This window comes from Mycteria americana, chromosome 24 (assembly GCF_035582795.1).
Source record: "Mycteria americana isolate JAX WOST 10 ecotype Jacksonville Zoo and Gardens chromosome 24, USCA_MyAme_1.0, whole genome shotgun sequence".
Lineage (NCBI taxonomy): Eukaryota > Metazoa > Chordata > Aves > Ciconiiformes > Ciconiidae > Mycteria > Mycteria americana.
Window position 1 is genome coordinate 3,572,525 of NC_134388.1, and position 22,039 is coordinate 3,594,563.

The 22,039-nt window shown below is 49.7% G+C and overlaps 1 protein-coding gene and 1 long non-coding RNA gene across 6 annotated transcripts in view; one reads left to right on the forward strand and one right to left on the reverse strand.

Moving 5' to 3' along the window:
* The first annotated feature begins 407 nt into the window (after positions 1–407).
* On the forward strand, positions 408–16,922 carry LOC142420549 (uncharacterized). 3 transcript variants are annotated; one of them, XR_012778776.1, is made up of 9 exons: positions 408–715; positions 918–1,171; positions 7,089–7,166; positions 7,434–7,582; positions 8,808–8,988; positions 10,718–10,833; positions 11,067–12,673; positions 13,737–13,803; positions 16,784–16,906. It is a non-coding gene; the product is annotated as an uncharacterized LOC142420549 (long non-coding RNA). The 3 variants fall into 3 exon arrangements; XR_012778775.1 differs by having other exon boundaries at positions 10,718–12,673; XR_012778777.1 differs by lacking the exon at positions 13,737–13,803 and having other exon boundaries at positions 10,718–12,673; positions 16,784–16,922.
* PTPRS (protein tyrosine phosphatase receptor type S) overlaps positions 11,836–22,039 on the reverse strand; it is a 162,692-nt gene continuing 152,488 nt past the window's right edge. For all 3 annotated transcript variants that reach the window (XM_075524605.1, XM_075524606.1, XM_075524603.1), the window contains 10 exons: positions 19,829–20,004; positions 19,127–19,246; positions 18,845–18,999; positions 16,544–16,829; positions 15,865–16,043; positions 14,778–14,904; positions 14,573–14,698; positions 13,356–13,510; positions 12,508–12,643; positions 11,836–11,974 (listed from right to left, as the gene is read on the reverse strand). In XM_075524605.1, coding sequence (XP_075380720.1) covers positions 11,906–11,974; positions 12,508–12,643; positions 13,356–13,510; positions 14,573–14,698; positions 14,778–14,904; positions 15,865–16,043; positions 16,544–16,829; positions 18,845–18,999; positions 19,127–19,246; positions 19,829–20,004 — 1,529 coding nt within the window. In that variant the 3' untranslated portion in view covers positions 11,836–11,905. The remainder of the gene's footprint in view (positions 11,975–12,507; positions 12,644–13,355; positions 13,511–14,572; positions 14,699–14,777; positions 14,905–15,864; positions 16,044–16,543; positions 16,830–18,844; positions 19,000–19,126; positions 19,247–19,828; positions 20,005–22,039) is intronic.

Genomic DNA, 22,039 nt, shown 5'->3' on the forward strand with positions numbered 1-22,039 from the left:
AAACCACGTCGGTGGCACAGGAAGAAAGGGCACGGTGGTTTAAGGTCAGATTGGTGCCTGAAGGGAGAATCTGCGTGGAAAACGGTGGGAAGAGCTTGAGGTCTCACCTGTGGAATAAATGTCCAGGTCAGAGGAATGTGATTTCTAGAGCTTGCTGCTTCACCAGCGTAACGCTAAATTGGCCTTAGTAAAAATAAAATAAAATAACTAAGACCAAGTCTCCAGACGGAGATCTCTTTGCACGGCTTTTGCAGAGATTTAGCTCGAAAGGACAAGGATCGGGGCAGAGGCGTTCATCATGGAAACGTAGAGAGTGGGATTTGGTCAAAGGCCTCTTGCTGGTATAAGACTATTTTAAAGAAGGAATTTCTCATACGTTGCATCATCCGATGAGTCACGAGGTCCCGCATCCCGCTCTCCTGGGCCCCGGCGCAGCTGGTTTGTGTCGTGCCCTTTGCAGCTCAACCTGGCTGACCAGACCGTGCCGACACGAAGATCCCCCTTCCTCCTCCCAGCGCCCTACTGCCTGCCGTGCCACGGCCGAGGGGTTTCTGCAGTCACTTCTGGCACTTCCTTAGCTTGGCTACGAATATTGTTTGCAGTAATCGCCTGGCCACCTTTGAGTCCTGTTCTTCAGGGGGAACAGGGACAGAAGAGACGTCCCTCCTTTCCTCCTAAAGAGCAGAGCATCTCCGCCTGCCCGACAGACGGTTTTGTACGTGTTGGTAAAGTATCTGGGAGCCTGAGCAGCATCTTCTGAATACAACAGCCTCCAAAGCTGAGAACGTGAGGGTCGACAACCAGTTTTCTTTTGATTTTGGAAGTGCAGTTTTCTGGGAATCGTATTCCTAAACATTTTGAAGATCCTTTCTTTTGTGTGACAGCTGTAGCAGATTTTCTCTTTGCTTCTCTTTCAGGTAAAGAAGCAGAGGAGAACATTAATTCTTTTGCTCACGGCCAGGAAGGGGCTGTTAATGCCACCCAGCTGCTTTGCTGCCCAAATCACACACCTGATGCCACTTTGCAGGACTCGGTGACTAATCATTTCTAGCCCTGCTTCGCTCCAGCCCCCTGCTTCACTCTGCGGCAGGTCCACGGGCACGTGCCTGGCTCGGCGTCACCGAGAGGCTTCGCTTTCCCCGTGGACGGAGGTTGGCTGGTACGGGTGGAGGTTAGTCGCGTTTGTGTTGCAAGATGTGGTGGGTCTGCAGCTATCGGTTTCTTAGCAATAGTCCTCCCCGCTTGTTCTGCTTCGCTGGTAGTCCCTTCTCCCTCCTCCATCTTCTCCCAAGACGTTTTTGCCTTCCCGCTGTTTCTCCCACTGGCGCGGGAGGGCTGGGGTCGAAATGCCTGTGTCTCGCCCCCCAAATCCATGTTGTTTGCTGGTACGAAGCGCCTGGCACCAGCGGCTTCAGGAGGCTGCGAGGGGGTTTTGGTGGTGGTGTGGAAAAGCTCACGTAGATCCAGCTCTGTCCGGAGGTGGTGGTGACCACACGGCATCCAGGGAGCCCCCCCAGCACCCCCGCGTCAAACTCCGGTCAAACGGAGCTGCCGGGAGAAGGGGAGGCACGGCACCGCTCGCCCTGCCTGCTTCTTGGGGCTCGCCGAAAGCTGGCATCGCTTCTCTGAAGGTAGCTCTTCAGCATCCCCTCCCCAACCCTAAAAATATCCCGTGGGTAATATCCACAGGGCCCACGGTGGGTTTTTTTAATCGTTTGCATTTTTTTGTCATTTGCTTTGTATTTATGGCCGTGTGATTCAGCGAGGTGCTGTACGCCTTGACTGTCATCTCCAGGCCAGTCTGTAGGACGGATTTGCACCTCACCCCCAAGGCAAATGCTCCGCAAGCTTCATTTCATTGTAGTGTTTTGGAGGAAGTGAAGATGGATGCATATTATACTGAAATTTCACCATCTCTTCCTCCCCCACGTTTTAGGAGAATACGTCTAAATCTCTGCTGTGTCCTCTTCTGTCTGTTAAATGTAGCAGCATGGAAAATGTCATTGCAGTTTTATCTATTTTAAAATGATTGTATGGATTAAGAAACCAAGCAGAAGGTCTCTGCTGCTGTTTAACTTGGTGTCACTACGTCCTTTTGGAAGACTCGTGGCTGCAGGTCACTGGCAAGCCCTCGTTTGTATTTCTGCTTCCCAAGTGCCAGCGCTGTCCTGTTTGGAGTAACAGCTTGGTGGGGTTTGGAACATAGTGGAGATGCCTTCAGAAAATCTGGCCTTGCTGAGAGGTCTTGGTAGGATTGTGGCATGACGAGTTGTGTTAGAAAGCCACGGTCAAGTTTTATTAAGAAAAGTCCCTTTGGTGTCTGGCAGAAATGAGTTAGGTGGCTGTAAGGGACTGAATTAAAAATAGGAACCACAAATGCACATTTCCACTGGATTGCTTTGTCCGTCCCTGGTTATCGTCTGGGTTTGGCCAAGGAAAGTGAAGGAAGTTGCTCTGGTCTAGTCCTGGTGTTGCCGTGAGGGCGAATCCAAACCAGGAGCTGAATCCGAACCAGGAGCTCGTTAGCAAAACCAGACCCAAAGCATTTGAGATGGGTTAAATACACTGCACAGTAAAGGGCTCACAACTCCCCTTCACCCACCCCTGTCTTTAAAAGCAGGACATCCACTTATTTTAATGGTGAATCTTGGAAACGCGGGAACTCAAGTGGAGCCTGGGGGCTCTGCGGTCCCTGGGCCGTGGAACTGGGAGCCGTCAGCGTTCGCCCCCTCCGGGCATCTCCACAGAGCACAGGAAGGCACCAGAACCACCCCACCTTCCTGCTCCTGAGGCTTAGCACGTGGACAGACACCTCCTGCTCCTTAAACAGGGCCTTGATTGCCCTAAAAAAACCCCCCACGTATATATTGAATGAGTCTGGCTCGTTCTTTGTTCCCAGAAATACCAGTGGGCCGTGCCCACCCGTGCCGTGGGGCCGTTGGTTATTCTGCTGGGCAGTGCTTGGCTCTCCCAGCCAGAAGGAGATGGGAGCAGGGTCCGGTGGAAGTGGAACCTGAATTAGTAATGTTGAGCAATTTCCTGAACAACACCTTAACATGCAGCTCAGGCAGCATGTTATGTATTTAAAGAAAAGAGATTTTTTTTTTTTTTTAATCATTTGGACACTTTTTTTTTTTAAGAGGGGTTTATTATCCTCAGTAAGCCTGGGATAAAACCCTTGTGTAACCTATTAATCTAGGATCGCCATCTGCATGTATGTGTGTGCTGGTACGTATGCACCGCCGTATACATACACAGCTGGAGGGAGCCCCAAAGTCTCTTAATCAGGAATCTCTCTTTAATGGCTGGAAGGGAATTGCGCGTGTCGGTCTTTCGAGAGATAAAGGTGCGATGAGATAGCAACGGCGGCGTTTGATCTCTGTACAAATCGCAAAGGGATCTAGAGTTATCGCTCTGGCGTATAGATAGATGGATAGATAAGTAGGCAGCAGAAAACTAGGCAGATTAAAGATGGACTGGGATGAATACGTTGCATGGCTGGAGAGAGCGCACTGGTAATAAATAGAAATGTAGCGCTGCTGTTCAGGCTTCAGCCATCTTCCTAGGCTTGAAACAATCTAGTAATTTGGTTTTATTGTGAGCAGTTAACGCAAGCGCAAGAGGCAGACACAGCGGTATGCATGGGTGAAGTTTAAAGCAGTCGCCGCCTTGTTTTAACGACTTGTGGCTGCGTGGTCGTGCCCTGGTTAGGCACCAGGCCAGTGTTTTCTTCCACACCTTCATACTTCTGTATTCTTTGTCTGCTGTATCCTAAATGTGACGTTAAAGTATATGCCCCCCCTTCCACTCCAGAGGTGTTGTAAACAACGGTAAGAGCAGAGGGGCTGTGCCTTCCCCCTCCTCCCGGGCCTTCCTCCCACGCTGATCAGCCGAAGCTGGCTGCTTCCCGAGGCTGTTTGTTTAATACCTCCTGTATCACCTCTAACGAGAAATTACAGGTCAAGCAAAAGCAACGTTTGGGATTCAAACTTAGATTTGTCCTTTGGATCTCCACTGCTGGCAGAGCTAAGTCCCAGTCCTGCTGTTAGCTGAGAGGTCAGCGTGTGCAGAGCGAGCCCAATGTTAGCGTCTCCGCTTCCCTGGAGTAGATGGATTTGGCGGTCGGGACGTGGGGACGGGGAGCGGATCCATCCCCACTGGACCCAGCCTGATTCAGCCAGCACCACCGACGCCTGTCTGCCCACGAGGGGAACGTCCAGAGCATCCCGCCTCTGCACGCTCGGGGTGGCAAGCCCGGGTCTGAGCACCGTCCTTGTAGTTCGTGGAGTCAAAGGTGTTGGGGCCGTGCTTTTGGCGTGCCGGTGTAAGCAGGGTTTCACTAGTGACGAGGCTCCTCTCCAGGCTGATGGGGTGTTTGGCTTTGTAGGAAGAGCAACAGTTGCCACATGGAGCTGGGACGGCTCCGGTTGTGCCGGGAGTTGGTGTTGGACGAGCTGAGGGCGGTGCCGAGAGCGGGAGGGACGTGAGCAGCTGGTGGCAAGAAAGCGGTAGCCAGGGGTGGGCTTTTCCTTCAGAGCCTGCGAAGGGACGGCAGCTCCGATGCGAGGAGGGAAAGCTGCGACGGTTCTTGGGCTGCAGCTTCCATCCTGCTCCCATACGGGATTTGCTCCTGAAAGAGGAGAGAGGGTTTCCGTGCAGCCGTGGGTGCAGAGAAGGGGCAGTGGCGTGTCCTGTTGTGACACTGCAATAAAAGTGATTGAACTTGTTCTGGTTTCCTTCTTAGGAAACTTGGGAGCAGTCTCCTCGTATCCCTTTCCCAATGGATGAACTTGTTGAGATAGTAAGACAATTTTCTCGGCGCCTGCGAGGGTATTTACTTTTTCCATTTCAGTTCTACATCTGTTCGGTTACTGACTTGGAATTTGCAACCATCTTATTTAGGAGAAGGAATTGATTTCTCATTCTGTTACTGCTTCTCTTGGTATAATTAAAGCATATTGCAACATGAAGAATTTCTCCTGGCCTGGGAACTGGTTTGCCACTTGGGTAATTCTGTAAACCAAGAAAGGCTTTTCCTTTTCCTCTGGAATGTAAATTACAGTTACATCTACTTTAAAGTCTTTGTTCTGCTGCAGGGGACTGAAGGGGCTCTTGGTTTAGGTTTGTGCAGAGGCGTAGGGGCTTTTGCAAATCAATCCCTCAGTGATTTGGCATCCAGGCCGTTGCAAATTAAGTCTGATGCATGAGCTGGTTTTGCCCAGCGTGGTGTAAATGAGAACCGGGACAAGCCAGCTCGCTCCGAGCCCCCGAGAAGGGCTCTCTTCTGCCGAGCGCCGTCTCTGCTGCTCTGAGCTGACCGCCGGCCCGTCGCTGCGGGGAGCCGCAGCTTCGTGCGGCAGCACCGGGCTGCCCGTGGGGGTCGGGGTGCCCCCTCTGCCCTCCCGGCCCCGGCAGGACGTCCCACGGCAGGCGGAGGGACAGACGCGCAGCGTCTCCGCTGCCCGGGGCTGGGGATGAGGTGGTCAGGCTGGACTGGGCGGGGAGGGGTTGCCACGTGCCAGGACGTGCTCTGGGGTCCGGGGGTGGCCCTGGCAAGGGGGGCTCAGGGCTTGGTGGCCTTCCAGCAGCTGCACTCGAGCAGAGAATGAGTAATTCCAAATTGACCTTTGGATGTAGCATAAACAGAGTTACGTTAAAGGGAGAGGAGGGAGGGAGGGAGGGCTTAGAGACATTTTATTAAACTGCAAAAAGAATCGATTCAGGATTTGCATGTAAATGATGTCAGAAGTGCCTGGAGATCCACGCGCTGCTGGAGAGGGCTGTGCAGGGGTGGGCACCGGCTGCCAGGTTATGGCGAGGGGCCGGGGGGTGAGCACTAAGGGTGCTCACCCTGGGGGTCCCCGGTGATGGGACCAGCGTTGGCCAGGGCCGGGGCCAGCTCTGAATGCTGCCGGGGCTGCTCCCGGCTGAGCCTGCTGCTGCGGGACGCTGCTCCTCGGAGCAAACACGGAAATACGCCCTGGATGCTCTCTCCGTAGGGAAATCCTGCGCTGTAGCCTGTTCCGGAGGGATGGATCAGGCTCTGTTCTCGACGTCTCTCTCGCCTTTACTAAAAGAGGGCTCTGCAGCTGAGATTCCCTTGTAAAACCACCGTCTGTGCTTTAACCCTGGTCCTCTGTAACGAATCGTATCAGTGTAGATCTAGAGCCCTGGTGACGGTCCTTTTCTGTAAAAATATTACCTGCAATGATTTACTCCTTCCACCGTGTGCTAGCACCGCTAATAAACTTGCTGTCAAAGCTGTCTGTCAGAGCTCGTATTACAGAAAAAGAAGAGTGAGACAGATTAAAAAAGCCCCTTGGATCAGTAAGAAACAAGGGCCTTCCCTACTGCCCTGCTGAAAATGGGCATTAATGGACCATCACTTAGCGTTTAATTAAAATAAAAGGAAAGCCAGCTGTGTGCCAGGTTTCAGGCTGGTGCTGCCTGGCAGAGCAAGCCCTGAAAGACTGAGCTTGTAGCGAGGACTCCAATTTCATTTGCTCTTTGCAGCGAGGACCGGTGCCGCGGTGCAGCCGGCGTGTACCACGCACATCCTGGAGCCCAGACTCATTTATGCTTTATCACACCACCAGCACATCGGTCTATCGCATTCAGAAACCCCAAGTTAGAATGTAATTTCAGCACCTTTTGAGCACCAGTACAAGGCTGCATCAATGGGACTATTACGTGCAGATTTTTCAATGTGGTCGTGGTGCCTCGGCTGAGGATGTCCTGGTCTCAAGCAGAGACGGAGAGCATAAAACCTGCTGGTTATCTTTGGTGATAAAACGAACCTGTGAAAAGCTTTGCAGTACGAATTGCACTGAGCCAAGTCAAAGTAGCAAGTGTTCCAGCTAGGAGGTATTTGTGGAGCCGAGATCAGGTCTCTGCAGGTCCTCTGTTATCCCTCTTTGTCCTTAGGAGCTTGTACGTGGTATCTGCTCTTTGCTTACGGTCCTTTTGGCTTTTTTGCTGTGAGCGGGTATCTTCAGGTGTCTAAAAGTGCAAGGATCAGTGCAGTTTGGCTCTGATGGTCCGAGTCAGCCCCTGCCTGGCCCCGAGCGATGTGCCCTTGTTTTCCCCAGCCCCCCGAGCACTCTGGTTACCTGCGGTAGATCCAGACCAGGTGTCCCCGCCTGTTCTGGTTGCAGGGAACCACAGAGGTAAGTACTGGTGATGGGTGTCTCAGCCCCCTTCCTTGTCAGTGGGATTTTTTGCTGGATGGCCAAACCAGGACACCTCAGGTGGGTTTTTCCGTGCCAGAACTGTTCTCCGGAGCATCCCGGTGTGTCCATCGGCTAGGGACGGAGGGCTCTGCTGCCGCTTTCCTCCCACGTGCTCCTCCTGACCTTGCCGTGTGAGGAGCAGGAGGGAGCCGAGTTTGTTACCGCTGCTAGACTCTGCTTAAATGTCTTCTCACGTGTTTTAAGTTTTGCATGGAGTGACGCAATGGAAATCAGAAGGCAAAGATGGCAACGGGATTTTCCTAGCAATGACGCTTGTGTTTCTTGACCTTTGAAGAGGAGCTGTGGCAGGACCATCACCACTGCTGTAGTGTCAAGGTGGACTCGGCATCATTGTAAGTCTTTGCAGCTTTTGTAAGCCTTACTCTTGCACCGAGAAGATTTCATTTTGTATTTGCTTCTCTGGCTTCCTACTGTATTGGTTGGGGGTTTTTTTGGAAAGATTTACTTAGTCCCCAGCTGTTGTTCCAATTCTCGTTGTCACTCACCTTCCTGTACTCCCTGTGGTATTTATTTCTGTTCTGTTTGGGGTTTGCATCTCAACAGGGGGGATGGTCACACCAGCTCAAAAAAGGATAGAACAAAAATAAGAGACTGGAGAGCAGCGATGAGTGATTACTGTCATGGAGAGACAAGAGTAGTATGGCTGAGAGTGCAGGAGACCAGGTAGGCATAGGAGGGAGGGAGGGAGGGAGGCTGAGGAACAGAGCTTAGAAGAAAAATCAGTTTTTCCTTTCTATTCTTCAATGATAAAATAAAGGGATCATCAAAATCAACACATTGATTGATGCAAGGTTGACGACAGCTGTCCGTCCTGGGTTGCACTGCTGATGGGTAGAGCTCAGTGCTACAAATTATCTTTATGAATCCAGGAGATTATGAAGAGTCAAAAATCATTACTATTTATCTAACTGCCTGCAGGTACTCATGTACCTGAGCCATAATTATAAACCAGGAGATTATTTTTTCTTCTTTCTCCTTTTTTCCTGTGCCATCAGGTTGTTGCTGTTTCATGTTTGTGTGGCTCCCCACCCGCTCCATCTATCACGTGGAGTTACAGCATTTTGAAGGTGATGTAATTCCCTGGGTTCACAGCTCACCTGATGTTTGGTCACCGTTCTGTGCTAACTTGCTAATTTTTCTTTTTTTTTTTTTTTTCTTCCCCCTTTAAGCTTGAGCCAAAATGCTGGCGGTGGTGTCGTTCTAGAGAGGAGAGATGGTTTGTGCTGGCACAGCCCATCTGTAAAGGGGAGGGAAAAAATACCCGAGACAGAATATTCCCATCATCCTCCTGCTGCGGCTTCCCAAAGCCTTCCAGAAGTCCTGGCCAGCCTTTCCCCGCTTAGCTCCTCTCTGTCTTAACGTGGGTGAAGTGGGAAGCTCAGTCGGGACTGAGCCTACCTGTGAGTAGCATCCACTGTTATCGCAGACCTACTAAAGACTGCGGTTTAGCTTATCAGGCTCTGGCTCAGCTGGACAAAGCTTTTTAAGCGGCTCATGGCGGCACTGAGAAGGCAGCTAAGTTTCTGCTTTCAGCATTGCCGCCCCATTGCGTTGTAGGTTATGGCAGTGCGAGGCACGGGCTGTTCCGGCAGCGGAGGAGCTGGGAGCTGCGTTCTCTTCCTGCGCTATTCCCCTCAACGCAGACGGGAACCGCTGGCGGCGTAACAAGGGAGATCTCCGACGGCCGTGGCCACGAGCTTCAAATGGGACCTTTGGCTTTCGCTGCCTTCTCCTTTGGGTAAGTGTGTTTCTTCACTGAGAGTTGGGTGTGTTTTTTTTGTTTTTTTTTTTTTTACTGCTTGCCTGCAGGCTTGGAGCTGTCCTCCGTAGCCAGGACGGCACCTGGACTAGCTCAGGGGAGTTGGCAACCACTTCCCCCCCGGGCTCCAGACTGAGCAGGCAAGGGGACGGGATCTGCTCCTTTTGAGCACTGTCCCACACAAGGGAAACACAGCCCAGTCAGCAGAAATGGAGATCACCAAAGGTTTTTGAACCTCAAGGTAGGCCTAACCCCTGCACCCGCGGCCTCTCGGCTGAGCCACGGTCCTGGGTACGCTCATGCCAAAGTCCCCAGGGCTGTACCTAAACTAGCAGCAAGCTTATGCCTGTGTCACTGCAGCTATTTGGCCAAAAGCTCTCCAACTGAGCTTGTTTCTTTGCAACCACATGTTTGGCTTGTTAAGGTGACTATTTTTAGAAGGAGCATAAGCACAGCAGAGGGAGAGCAACCTGCTACCTGGCCGTGGGCGCCAGCGCAAAGGGGTTTGCAGTCGCTGCGTTACACAGAGCAACTGCTTCGTGCACTGCCCGCTCCTACCAACAAACAGGTTTGCAGCCAGGCCTTTCAGACAATCTTCCTTTAATACAAAGTCAATATATCTACATACACAGTGGTATGAAAACCACTTACTGTTTCAGTTTGAAATAACAGTGTGAAAGCAACAGCACTTTGCTCTCATACAAAGAAAAAAACCTCCCCCCTCCCCCCAACTCGTCCAGTAAGATTTTGCTGCAACATACTTAGAAATTTGGGCAACTTTCACACAAGTAAGAAGTAAAATCTTGAAGAAGCCTTTCATTCGTTTCTTTTTTTTTTTTTTCTTTTTCAGTTAAAGACAGGAAATAGATTGTTGTGGGGTTTTCTGGGTAGCACTTGATGGCCATGATTACCCCTTCTAGAAAAATAAAAAAAGGGAAAGTCACAGGCAAGCAGTGTTCAGGGCAGTGCGTCTTTTCCAAGACATGCTGTCCTCTGTGTACTTCTGCGGGAAAACTCCTTGTCACGTACACTTGCAAGAGCATTAGACCTACAACCCAGCGCACGGACAGACTTGGGCCGTTACCTACAATAGACCTTTGACGTTAAACCCCCCCCCTTGTGTGCGCTCTGATGTGTGCCGTGGCTCCGGAATCGCTCTCTTTCTGGCTTCAGTCATCGTAAGACACTGGTATTGGTTAATCTCCCAGTTCACCCCTGGCCGTTAAGACCGGGCAACACAGCCACGGCTGAAGGGGAGTGGGTTGGCGCTGCCACCAGGTCGAGGCCTGCCTGCTCACCTCACACCCTTCCAGAGACACGTGATATGTCTGCGATTTAAAACAAAAGAACCCCCCAAAAATCCAGAAAGGACATTTTGTTCTTACATGAGCAAGTTAAACCTTTTTAAATGGTAGAAAAGCAATATGTAGAAGTAGCAATTTGCACTGCATTTTTATATATCACAGCCATTACACGTAACATTTCTACAGTGAAAAAATAGACTGTCTTTGAACATAATATGAACAAATAAGCAAATTTTTTCTTTTAAATTCATTGACTGATATTCTTTGTCTTTTTTTTTTAAAAAAAAGGAAAAAATACACTATTTAAAAAAAAGGTAATGTCACTTGTTACAGTTACATCGATACTTTAAAGAAAGCCACTCACAGTATATGCCATTGAATGCATCTTACTTGATCTTTCCCAGTTATTTATACAGCTAGGGCATGTTCGTAGCTGTGCCAGTGGGCTCGGTGTGACGTGGTACCGGGACAGTCCTGAGAGTATCTCTGCATCGCTCCCGGAGAGCCGCTGTGGTCGGAGGTGAGGGGTTGGCAGCAAGAAGCGGTTGGCTACCGGGTATAAATTTCTTAAGGGTGCTTCTCGGGCTCCTTTCAGAGAGATGCTCCTGGCCTTCTGCGGCAGGAACTGGCGGGGGGCGGCACAGCTTCTTGCAGCAGAAGTGGGGTTGTGTGAATGTGCAAAGAGAATGGGAAAGGGGCTGCCTTTCTCTACGGGGTGTCCCACCGCTGCTCAAATTAATGCCTTTGTGTTAGCTGGATGTACTGAAAAGGGGGAACAGAACCAGCCGTCAGGGAACCCAGCCCAGGGGAGCTGCCGCCTCCACCTGTCCCACCGGTGTGCAAGGGGAGGGGGCCACACCACACAGCCAGGTCTGGGGTTTATATTTCTCTCTCTTTCTCTATACTTTTAAATATCCTAAAAAATAAATTTTGGAATTAGAAGAAATGAGGAATGTTCCAAGTATTCAAAATGTGAGCTACAAAACCTCTCGCGTGGCAGGGGCATTCAGTGAATGCTGTTTGCAAGGTGCCTGTAAGCCCAGAATCATCCCAATGTTGATACTGAGGTTATTAAGACTCCAGCTAGAAGAACTCCTGACCCTAAGTTTGCCTAAGTGTTGAGATTTAGTTCCTTTGCTTATCTTTTACAGAACACCTTCAATTCTGCAAGTGACTTCCTTTAAAGACTGCCAACTATATTAGTAAATAAACTGAACTCTAATGATGTAACCAAAGTCGGTTTCCTTCCCTTCTCCAGCAGTAACGTTTCGCAAGGTGTGTTTTAGCTTTTGGATCTGTTTCATGATGTCCATACGTCCTCCACAGCGAACACCACTTGAGGTAACAAGAGCAGTTCACTACTTAAAGCAGTCCTTCAGCAATCTCCTGAGCTGCCTCTTCACGGTCCAGGTTACAACATGGAGTTCCTGAAGGGGTGTTCCTTTCAATCCTTCCCCCTGCTCCCCAATGCATTGTCCAGATGAAAAGGTACTTCTTCTGATTCAGTTTTGTAAGTTCAAGCGCTCCTCCTGGGTCAAAAGAGGCCTTCCAGGACTTAAGTGGTTGGTAGAGTCTGCACAACGGATGGCTTTTTATGTTGCATAGTGATCAAAACTTCCCAGATACTCCAGAGCTGCCTGATAACAGAACTGGTATTCATCCTGCGAACAGTAAAGAGAACCAGCTTCAGAGGTTTGAAACAGCTCTTCAGGATCCCTGCCCTGCTTTCCAGCTAGCACGTGCTTGGGCAGGAACCACGCACAGACTCTTTTTATTCTCAGAGCTGCGAACTACTGGGAAAGGAAATCCCTTTATTGTTTGTGCAGATGCACATAGGTACCAATCATCCCACCACCAACCTTTCTGGCTCTGCAGCCAGCGTGGGCTGCGTCTAGAGGCAGGTGAGTCCCCCTTACCGCAGAGGCAGGGATGAGGTAAGAATTGGGGCTGGCAGACTGGGATGAAATCTTTAAGAGACTACATAACAATGGGAATTTTTTTTTTATTAGTTAAGTAAAATCAGCAGTGCAGCCTGGGCTTGCTTACTTTTCAGGTAAGGTTTTGCTAGTGGTTAGAAAGGCAAAAAGCCCGCTCCGCTCAGCCAGGGCAGCGGAGGGATTGGTCTGCGGCCGTGGTGCTTTGCTACTGAGTCCTCTGAACTGTGCCAGAGGATGGGTTCCCCACTCCCCCTTACCTCTGTTTGCACCATAGCAGGTCGTTGTGTTCGCAGCATCTTTACTGTCTGGAAAATATCTACAACACCCTCATAACGCATTCTTTCCAGGACGATACTCAATGTGATAAACACTCCAGTCCTGCCCACGCCAGCACTGCAGGAATGGGAGAAAAAAAAGGAAACGGTATGTTCCAATGTTCCAATGCTTTCCTAAATGCTGAGGCTGTGGTATGGTTGAGCCAACAGCCATGTCTCAGGAACATGAACACGTTAGAACAGGAGAGCCTCCGTCAGTCCTCCAGGAGGGAGGAAACAGTGAAACTGCCAGAGTGTGTGACCCGAGCAAATGTTTGAGAGACTGACATAAAAAAATCAAAAGCTTTGGGTAGTGGTAAACAGCATTCAGCATGAAAATTATTACTAATACGTAACGTTAGGCTTTTTAAATTAAATAATTTGAAGAATGCATTATCCTCTGCTGCCCAGGGGTAGGGAGGTACAATTCTTGCTGTCAGCAAACACAAGCCAGCAGTGCTAGAGGTGCAGAACTGGTATAAAAACACTTCTAATTCTGCAGGTCAAATATTGATTAACACTGTGGTTCCCATTTCCTTCAGAGTATCAGCATTTCATAGCTCTCCCCCAGATATAAAGGGTTGAAGGCTTTGTGGGCAGTGCCCAGCTCTGAAGGGAGGTGAGTGGCTGGCAGAAGCAACAGTGTTTGGCACCCCCCCACTCCAGACAGCCCCAAGAAATCTGCCTGCAAAGATGGGGTGGGAAAGGAGGGAGAGATCTGCAGCATTTTAATTTCTTCTGCTCTTCTGCATCCTCAGATGAATTAGATGTTTCCATTCGCACATGCCTACCTGCAGTGGACAGAGATGGGGCCATCCTGGCCAAACTGTTCCTTGGTCTTATGTACCTGTCCAATGAAATCGATAAAACCTTCTCCTGATTTTGGCACGCCTTGTTCTGGCCAGTCGGTGAACTGGAACTGACGAACAGTTCGTGACTGACCGTCCTGGGGGAGAAAATAGTAATATTTAAAACCTCCTGTATTTGTCGTACTAAATACAAAAGGCAAACCCCCCTATTTTGTTGCTAGTTCATTAAGGGGCACAAGAAGTTGAGCCAACTTTGTGTTATAATCCAGGGAACATGTATATTATATATCATGATGCAGCTGCTCATGCTGCAGTTGACGTTTCTGGAGTCGGCTTGTCAGTACAGATCTATACTCCTGGCAGGTGTGCCGAAAGCTCTGACCACTGCTAAGACTGCACAGATGGAGTCTTCAGCAAAGGAACATTCAAGGTGAGGTTACGGCCTCTCTATCAATCTCGAGGAAGAGTTGCCGTAGTGTCAGAATTACAGCTGACAGGAAGATAAATCTTGTTCTACCAGGACTGATGAGGCATCCTCCTTCTCAACCTTGCAAATAGAATTACCAGGTTCTACAATACTGGCAACCTCAAAAGCAGAGAACTCTACTTTGAGTGAGAGTTACATTTGCTAAACAAATTTCAGAAGGTACTGAAATGTTCCTTCGAAGGAGAAATCTGACACTGAATCTAAGATTACTTGAGCGAATGTGCGCCTTTGAATATGAGTAAGGGTGGTTCCTCTTAAAGCCAGCGGAGAAGTGTACATTTTCTGTAGGGTGCAGAGTATCCTTTGCAAGTCTGGTTTTTTATTAGCTGTCTGGGGAGATACTAGTTTCTGCTTTCATCTCAAATAAGCTCCAAGTAAAACCAAAAGCTTGGTACATCTCTGACAAAGTGACTCACTGCTGTGATTAGCAGAGGTTAGAAAACTACTTTCAGTTTCTAAGAAGATACATTCGAGTACAATCTGTGTTTGCACATTCTCTTCCTAATCACAACTAAGCTCTCCTCCACTGATGATAATCCCAGACTTCCACAGAGAAAGTGTTTACCTCTCAGTCTTTCTTACGGGAGCCAAAATATGCCAAACGCCCTTTTTTTATGTAAGCCACCTTCCCTATTGCATGGGTTTGAACCGCTCCAGCCCCGCCCCAGCTATAACCCTCGCAAGCACAGACTGCACATTGTGCAGCACTTACCCTGGCATCAGTGACCTTGAATTCTCGCAGGATGTACTGAGGCATGTTGTATTCAGCCATGGGATCTACTACAAAGTACTGGTACCGGGCAGAGCGCTCCGCTGGCCAGTACTGATGGCACTTTTCCTGCCAAGGGGAAAGAAAGGTCTCAGTTAGCCCTTGTGCTGCAGACTTCCCCCCATGCTCGTCCTTAGCGCGCGCTTACCCGACCCATCTCGCGAAGCTTAGTCAACATCACGACAATGGTGGAGTTGTTCTCCCATAGCATCCGCCAGAAATCTTCAGTGGTCTCTGCCAGCGGCCCTTGAGTAGCAATGTATGCCTTCTGTTGTCTGAAACAGAGCACAAACCCAAGGGGTAGGTCAAGCGGGTGTGGAGAATTGCTTGGGCAGAAGCTTTGGGAAATGCATACAAAGGCTGACAAGGAGGAGAACAAATGGAAATGCTGGGGAAGAACTAGAACAGTGCAAGGTCCAAAGGGACAGGAGGCGACTTCGGTGCTAATGGCCCCCCCCCCAAAAAAAAAAAGCGCCAACGGTGAAGCTTTCTCTAAATACTGTTTCCAAGGGGTAAATCCAGCTTACTCTAGCATGATGCCCTATATGGAAGAAGGTGTAACAATGCTGTATGCCAGATTCTTGGAACCAGAATCCATGTTTTCTGGGCCTGAGTAGCACCAAGAATTCAACTGCCAGGTATGGAGACACCCTAACCCCGGTGCCACAGCCAGGGCCAGGACTCCTGCATGCACGTGGAGGTGAGGAAATGTGCACATGGGGTTGCTTTGTTCCCTCCATCAGGGCTCAGCTTTAGCTGGCCAGGCCCTGAGCACACCAGCGGAGGGCTGCAGCTCCTAGGGCTGGAGCACACGGCATGTATTGCCTGTGGGAAGCTGTCAGAATCGCAACGTCCCCAAATCATAAAAGTAATAAAAAGGCTAATCTGTTTTTAGAAACCTCCCAATGGCAAAATCCACCCCCTCACTGACACTCTATGTTTAGGACCTACAGCTGGAGAAGGGTTTGGTTTGCTTTAGGGGATAAGTAATTTTAAGACCACAGAGAATAAAGCTTCTCAGAAGCCTGTATTTGGGTCTACATGTGGGCTGCTGGCCATCAGGAAGGGGGAATTTCCCTCTACCATTGCACCACTGCATGCGGTATAGCTAGGTGAGGGGACAAAACAACAGACTACCCGGGTTAACACCTCGTCCATCCCATAGTACTTCTGGATCCTTGGACTCATACACAGAAAACTCCCTGGCCACGGCGGGGCAGCAAGGTGCTGTTTACCTGTAGCCATCAATAAAGCTGGCATTGATGTAGTCTGACCCTTCCACTCCTCTGATGGGCTGCAGGCAGACCCGGGTGGTCTCGTAGGGCATGATGTTGACAAGGCGATTCTTGAATTTGTTGCATGGGAGGTTGGCGCTGATGAACCTGGAGGTGTGGGCTTTGGAGTTGGCGAGTCGCTGAAAGCAAAAGCAGAGTCACAACCATTTGTTCAGCTTTTCTTTTGCTTGAGCCCTATGCCAGCCCACTTAACTTGCCCTCCATGCTCCACCGCATTTTTCTACCTTGTGTGCCCTGCTTTTTTTCTGGGTGGGTGGGTGTGTCTGTGTCTGTGTGTGAGTGAGTGTATGAGGACAGAGTCCGAGACCTTTCCCCCAGCAAAACTTTCAAAGAAGGGGGGGGGGGGAGCTTAAAACCCCTATCTAAAGGGTGAGCAAATTCAATCTGGATTTTAAATGACCAGACAAGCCTCCTGCAGCAGCAGGTAGGTCTCCCCAGGGAACTGCAGTAGCGTAAGTCGGAAAAGTAATTACTTCTCTAACATGGAACCAAAAAGTTCCCATCAGCCTTATAAAGTCTCCCTGTCTGCTGTGCATGAGTGCCAGCAGAACAAAGCTCCCGTGAGGAATACAGAGCCTTCCCCAGTGACTACTGTTCCCATTCAAGCATCTGCCATTACCTTGAACTCCAGCTCCATGCCTGTCACGTGCTCTCCGACTTCAATCTGTGCCAGTTTCTGGATGTAGGTGTAGAGATTCCTAGCTGGGACCTCTGTGTTGCCGCAAGCAACAGCCTCAAGCAAGGCATCGTGTATAAAGCTGTACTGGTCTTCTGTCTGTACCATGTAGTTGCGCTGTGACCTCATGAGGGTGACGTGCCCATAAATGTCCACTGTCTTCTCATGTTTTATCCTCTCTAGCATGGCATCGATCACAATGAAGCAGCCGGTCCGTCCAACGCCCGCACTGGAAAGAAAAGGGAAAAAATGAAGCGATGGACTATTCTGCCACTGAAGAAATCCATCCCAAAAGGCCACCGGCGAGTGAGGACGTTTCCACTGCCCCAAACAGCAGTAAACACAGGGCAGAAACAGATGCACAAGGCAGAGAGTGAACAACAAATGCACCCAGTGACTGGGAAGGAACCAAGGCCTTGTGAACACAGCTACCGATGGACTGAGGCAAAGGAAACCTTGGCTAACGCGCCAAACGTGCCGGTCCAGCCGTTTCATGAATTTTGTTGTATTAAAGGAACTTGCCTAATGGAACTGGTGCCGGTGAGCGCTACTGCCCACTCACCTCAGTGCGTTGCTCTTGATTGCATTGGAGGGTTTGGGACGGTTGTACAGTGTGCAGAGGAGGACAGTGGTGACACCAAAGTCACCACTGCTCCGAGTAACTGGTGCTCTAGTCTGTGAGCCCAGTGCTGCACTGGGGCCGGTAAAGGTCGCACTGGAACCTAAAAAGCTGTGCCCAGCCTGGGCCAGTGCTGCCACAACAGCAGGGAGAGGCTCCTGGATCAGAGCCAGCGGATGGAAAGGCCCCCTCATCTTCTGCGCCCGTCTGTACGCAGAAGTACTCAGGCTTAGACTCAAAGAGCTTGCAACATGCAGAGGTTTGTTTCGCGTCTCAGCTCAGTTTAGCAATAACTTTCACAACCAAGTTTGGTCTTATGTCACCCGAGGACAGGACAAAAGATGAAAAGTTGCCTCTGGTGATGTGCCTATTGCCCCTCCATACTGATCTGCCCCGTTCCTCCTGCCTCTTCATCTGTGACATCCCCAGGACGAGAGGTCTCCCGGCAGACACACAATTATGACAATTCTAGGTAGGGAGGCTCTAGGCCTGAACAAAAGGCTGGCACGATCTAAGGGCTTAAAAAGCATGTTTAATCACTCAGATCTTTCAGCAGCTGAGAAACTACTGATGTTGTAATGACTAACATGCGTCACCTCTTTTCCTAAATGTTTTTGTGCATCGAGGTAACATCAAACTTGCGTGTAATGGCATTTGTGAATCAGCAGGGCTCTGTGGGTCTACGCATTTGCTGCTGCTAATAAAGGGTTTCCTTTTACTATTCCAGTGCAGTCCCTTTTTTCATAAAGTCCCCTTGATCTCTGTTAATTAGACTGCCTAACACCTGAACCAAGCAGGTGACCGGAGCTTTGGCACGAATTTAGCAGCTGATCTGGGAGCCAGTTCCTGCACGTTGTGAGCTGACAGCTCTCTTTATTCATTTTCTGAGAGGTGCATGATAATTGCCATCTGCAAGGTTAGTGATAAGTTGCCCACTTACAAAGACTGTTTAAATGGCATCCTCTAGGAGAGGCAGGATTAGCTTCCCCCAGCAGCCTGTAAAATTCAGATGTCTTTCCTCAGTGCTGAGGGACCTGCAGGCTCCTCCACCCCCTCCTGAGGAACACAGGGATTTATCTAAGTTGAGACTGCAAGCATTCCTTGTTGGGTTGTAAATTGAATTAGGGAACGGTACCTGCCCATAGGGGCCTTCACTTTGTCATTATCAGAATGGCTGCAGCACTCAAAAAACCCCCTCTTTCAACCACCGCCAGCTCTCCCTTTGACAGCTGAGGCAACTCTGCCTCCCAAACACCCGATGCAGCAACACCAAGCAGCTTCCTAGGTCGCATTCGATCTTCCTCCTTTCCTGCTGTGACAAGAAACAACGCCTACACACAGAACCAGACAGCAGTACAGCACAGGGTGCTCCCCGTTGCTAACAAGGTCTGAGCGATTTGGTACAAACTAAACCACTCATCATCTCAGGAAATTCTGCGCTCAGTGAAAGCCCCAAGTATCCTCCTCAGATGCTGGCTGGGAATCTACTTTACAGGACAGCTCTCGCTTGCTGGGTACTCGCTAGGAGAGTGTGCACGTCTCCTAGGTGCAAGTCAACATCCTTCTGAACTTCTGCCTCCCTTGCAGATGGCCCCATGCAAGAGTTAGGTGAAGGAGATCAGTACCTGCAGTGCACCACAATGGGACCAGCATCAGGGGGGTTGCAGGTTTTCACCCGTCTCAGAAAAGCCAGGAATGGGGTGGGGTACTCAGGCACACCGTGGTCAGGCCACGCTGTGAACTGGAACTGGCGGACCTCCCGCTTCTCACTGGAGCCATTCTGCAAAGACAAAAGAGCACCAAGAGTAATGTGAGGTATCAGCACAGTGCCATACTCTGCCTGTGCTGTGGACGGAGAGTGTGCCGTACCCATCACGAGGGAAAAACAAGAGTGGGAGAAAGCTTACCTTATGAAGGGAGAACGTTCGAACGCAGAATGTGGCCAATTCAATGGTATCGAGTAACGTCACTTGAATCATTCCATAGGTGTCTGTACCTCGGCCTGGCCAGTACTGGTCACACTTTATCTGGAAGACAGGAGACATTGCTCAATGCTGGAACAAACCCTGCGCTGCAGGGGAAGCTCATTCCAGAACTGCCCTGATGTTGTTACGGGTGAAGCTGGTCAGGTCACAAAGGGGAGGGAAGGTGCAAGAAATGTCTTTCCAGAGCACCATGATAGGGACAGGCCCGGCATGAAAAGCTCCTACTGACTAAGCACAGGCTTTGATGCACCACATCAATCATGTAGACAATAGACTGGAATGATCCTGAAGATTAGAGTGAATGTACCGGGCCTTGTTAAACAAGAGAACTGAATGTGAAACTTGCCACATGATTAACTCCGAGACAGACCTACAAAGCATGCAATGGGATTGAGTGTCCTCTTCTCTTGGAGTTGCAAAGGAGGCTGCAGCTTTCCAGGGTGAATAGTTTGGTTTTTTTTAAAAGCAATGAATCACTGAACTTTCAGGGTGCTGGCAAAGCAGGCAGAAATCCCCCACTGACATAAATGTGGGCTGCAGATCAAAGGGATTTGCTGTTCCCCAACCCTACCCTCCAATCCCCCAGGATTATGACTAACTAGTCATCCCGCTCATGCATCTTACCCGTGATTTCTCCTCCAGCTTAGTCATCATAACAATAGTAGCTGAACGCTGCTCCCACACCATCCTCCAAAAGTCTCCGAAGGTCTCTGGCAGAGGCCCCTGCGTGGCAATGTAGGCATTCTGCTTCCGGTAGCCATCAATGTAGTTGGCGTTGATGTAATCACTGCCCACAATTCCTGTATTAAATCAGCAAAAGCAAGTTAGTGGATGGTGCAGGACTTCATATAGTTGGAAGCATGAGGAGATCTTTGCAGGAATGTTGTGAAGAGATAATTCCCCTGCAAAAACACCAGAGCCTTCACGGCTTGGTGGGTTAGAATCACAGCTGGGAGTAACAGGCTCTTTGCAAGTTCTTCTCAGCTAACGTTCCTGCCTCGAAGGAACGTTATCGTTCCTCCCTGCACTGCAGGGAGACAAATAACTTCTTGCAAAAGACATTAAAGAGACTGAATATCGAGCCTTGAAACCATGGTCTTCTTACTGGTGTTGCCAATAGGAGCAAAAGTCCTGGCCTAGGGCTCTTGCTTCACTCGTCTCAAATAGGACAAAACCAAGTCCTTGTCCCAGAACACCCGGAGCCTGGGCAGCAAATGCACCTGGACGAGGCACAGTCTAATCCCAGGCAGTGAGCTACAGCTGGACAAAGTACGGAATAAACCCAGGCTTGATTCAGCCAGTAAAGGCTGTGAAATTACAGGCTTTCACTTGCTTTAAATTGTCTGCTGTCATTTTTAGGAGTGGGGTTTTTTTTCTACTTGCATGAGTTACAGCTGCTCGCCTGTGTCCTTGCTTGAGGGGCTTGATATGAGTGGCAGGAGGTACTGCCAGAGTGAAGAGGGTGATTGGGACATGACAGGAGAAAACTGCTCTGAAGTTACAATGGACACTGGCAAGCACTGATGTTCAGGTTCAGCTTTAGAGAGCCTCTGAGATTGGCACGGAGGATCCGCACGGTTTGGCGATTTGGCCCATTCCTAATTACAGCAGAGCGGCTGGCAAGGTTGGCAGGTTTCTGCTAACCTATGATTAACTCGGTACAGAACGCTTAACTCCTGTCTCGAGGGGGAGCCAAGGGTGGGGAGCAGTACCAATATGAAATTGGGTTGCTAGTCCTTATCCTGCTGTAGCAATAGACATTGCTTCTTCTGTTGGCAAGGTGCAATCCATGCTGAATTGCCTGCCAGTCCTCAAGGGTACTTGGTAATTTCAGCTGCTGGTAGAAATGGCTTTTGATTAAATTTCTGGAGGGTTCCCTGCCCCCATTCCTTCCCGATCTGAAATTTCAGGAGGGAAGGCGGCTGTGCAGCAGCAGCAGGAACATGATCAAGGCTGAGCTTCCGGAATTAATCTCCTCTCCAGCCCCCTTGGGTCCACTCTGTAATTTAAAATGGTGGCCATGAGCTCCTGCAATGTTTCGCTGTGTGACAGGCCCAGTTACAGAGAAGTCACGGAACTGAAGCCACTACTTCTCCTGACCAAGCAGACGGTGACAATCTGCAGCCTTGACAAATCCAGATTTAAAACAAAGAGAAAGCAACAACTAATTCCTCCAACTCCTTTCATCTTCCAGCCCTCAGCATAAAATACAGCCTGGTAGGAAGGAACACACCAGCCAAGACATGTCAGAACCTCTCAGATGCTTGAAAATTAAACCTTGGCCTGTCATACTTGCACCATCGCCTCATGATGCCACCTGCGCAGAGTTAGGACTGCTGCCTGCATTCAGCCCCATGCTTGTGCTTTCCTGAGAGCCAAGATCAGCCCAAAGCGTCCTTCATTTCTACACTTGCGTTCTTCTCTTTTCCCCTGAATGACAAGGCAACTTTTTAAAGACTTTGCTTTCCTTGCCTCATACAATATTAATCTCAGAAGAAAAACAAGCCAGAACACAGTCATCTTCACAATGAGAAATGTTTAAAATCCTCTAATGGCAGACAAGACCAATCCAGATTCGTGCAGCTTTTTGGCAAATCACCATGATCTGTTGTTACCTCAGGAACAGCTCTTCCACTTCCCCGCGTCCCTCAGACGGAGATTATTCTAGCAATTCCCTTGTCACGACGGCTTCTGAATTAACCTTTACATTCACCAGGGGGTTATTAGGACATCTCCTCTCTGCTCAGATGATCAGCTCTTGGCAATGCAAGTCTGGCCTTAAATGCTTTATCTATACAGCACAGCCACACACAACCTGAGACGACGAAACTCAAA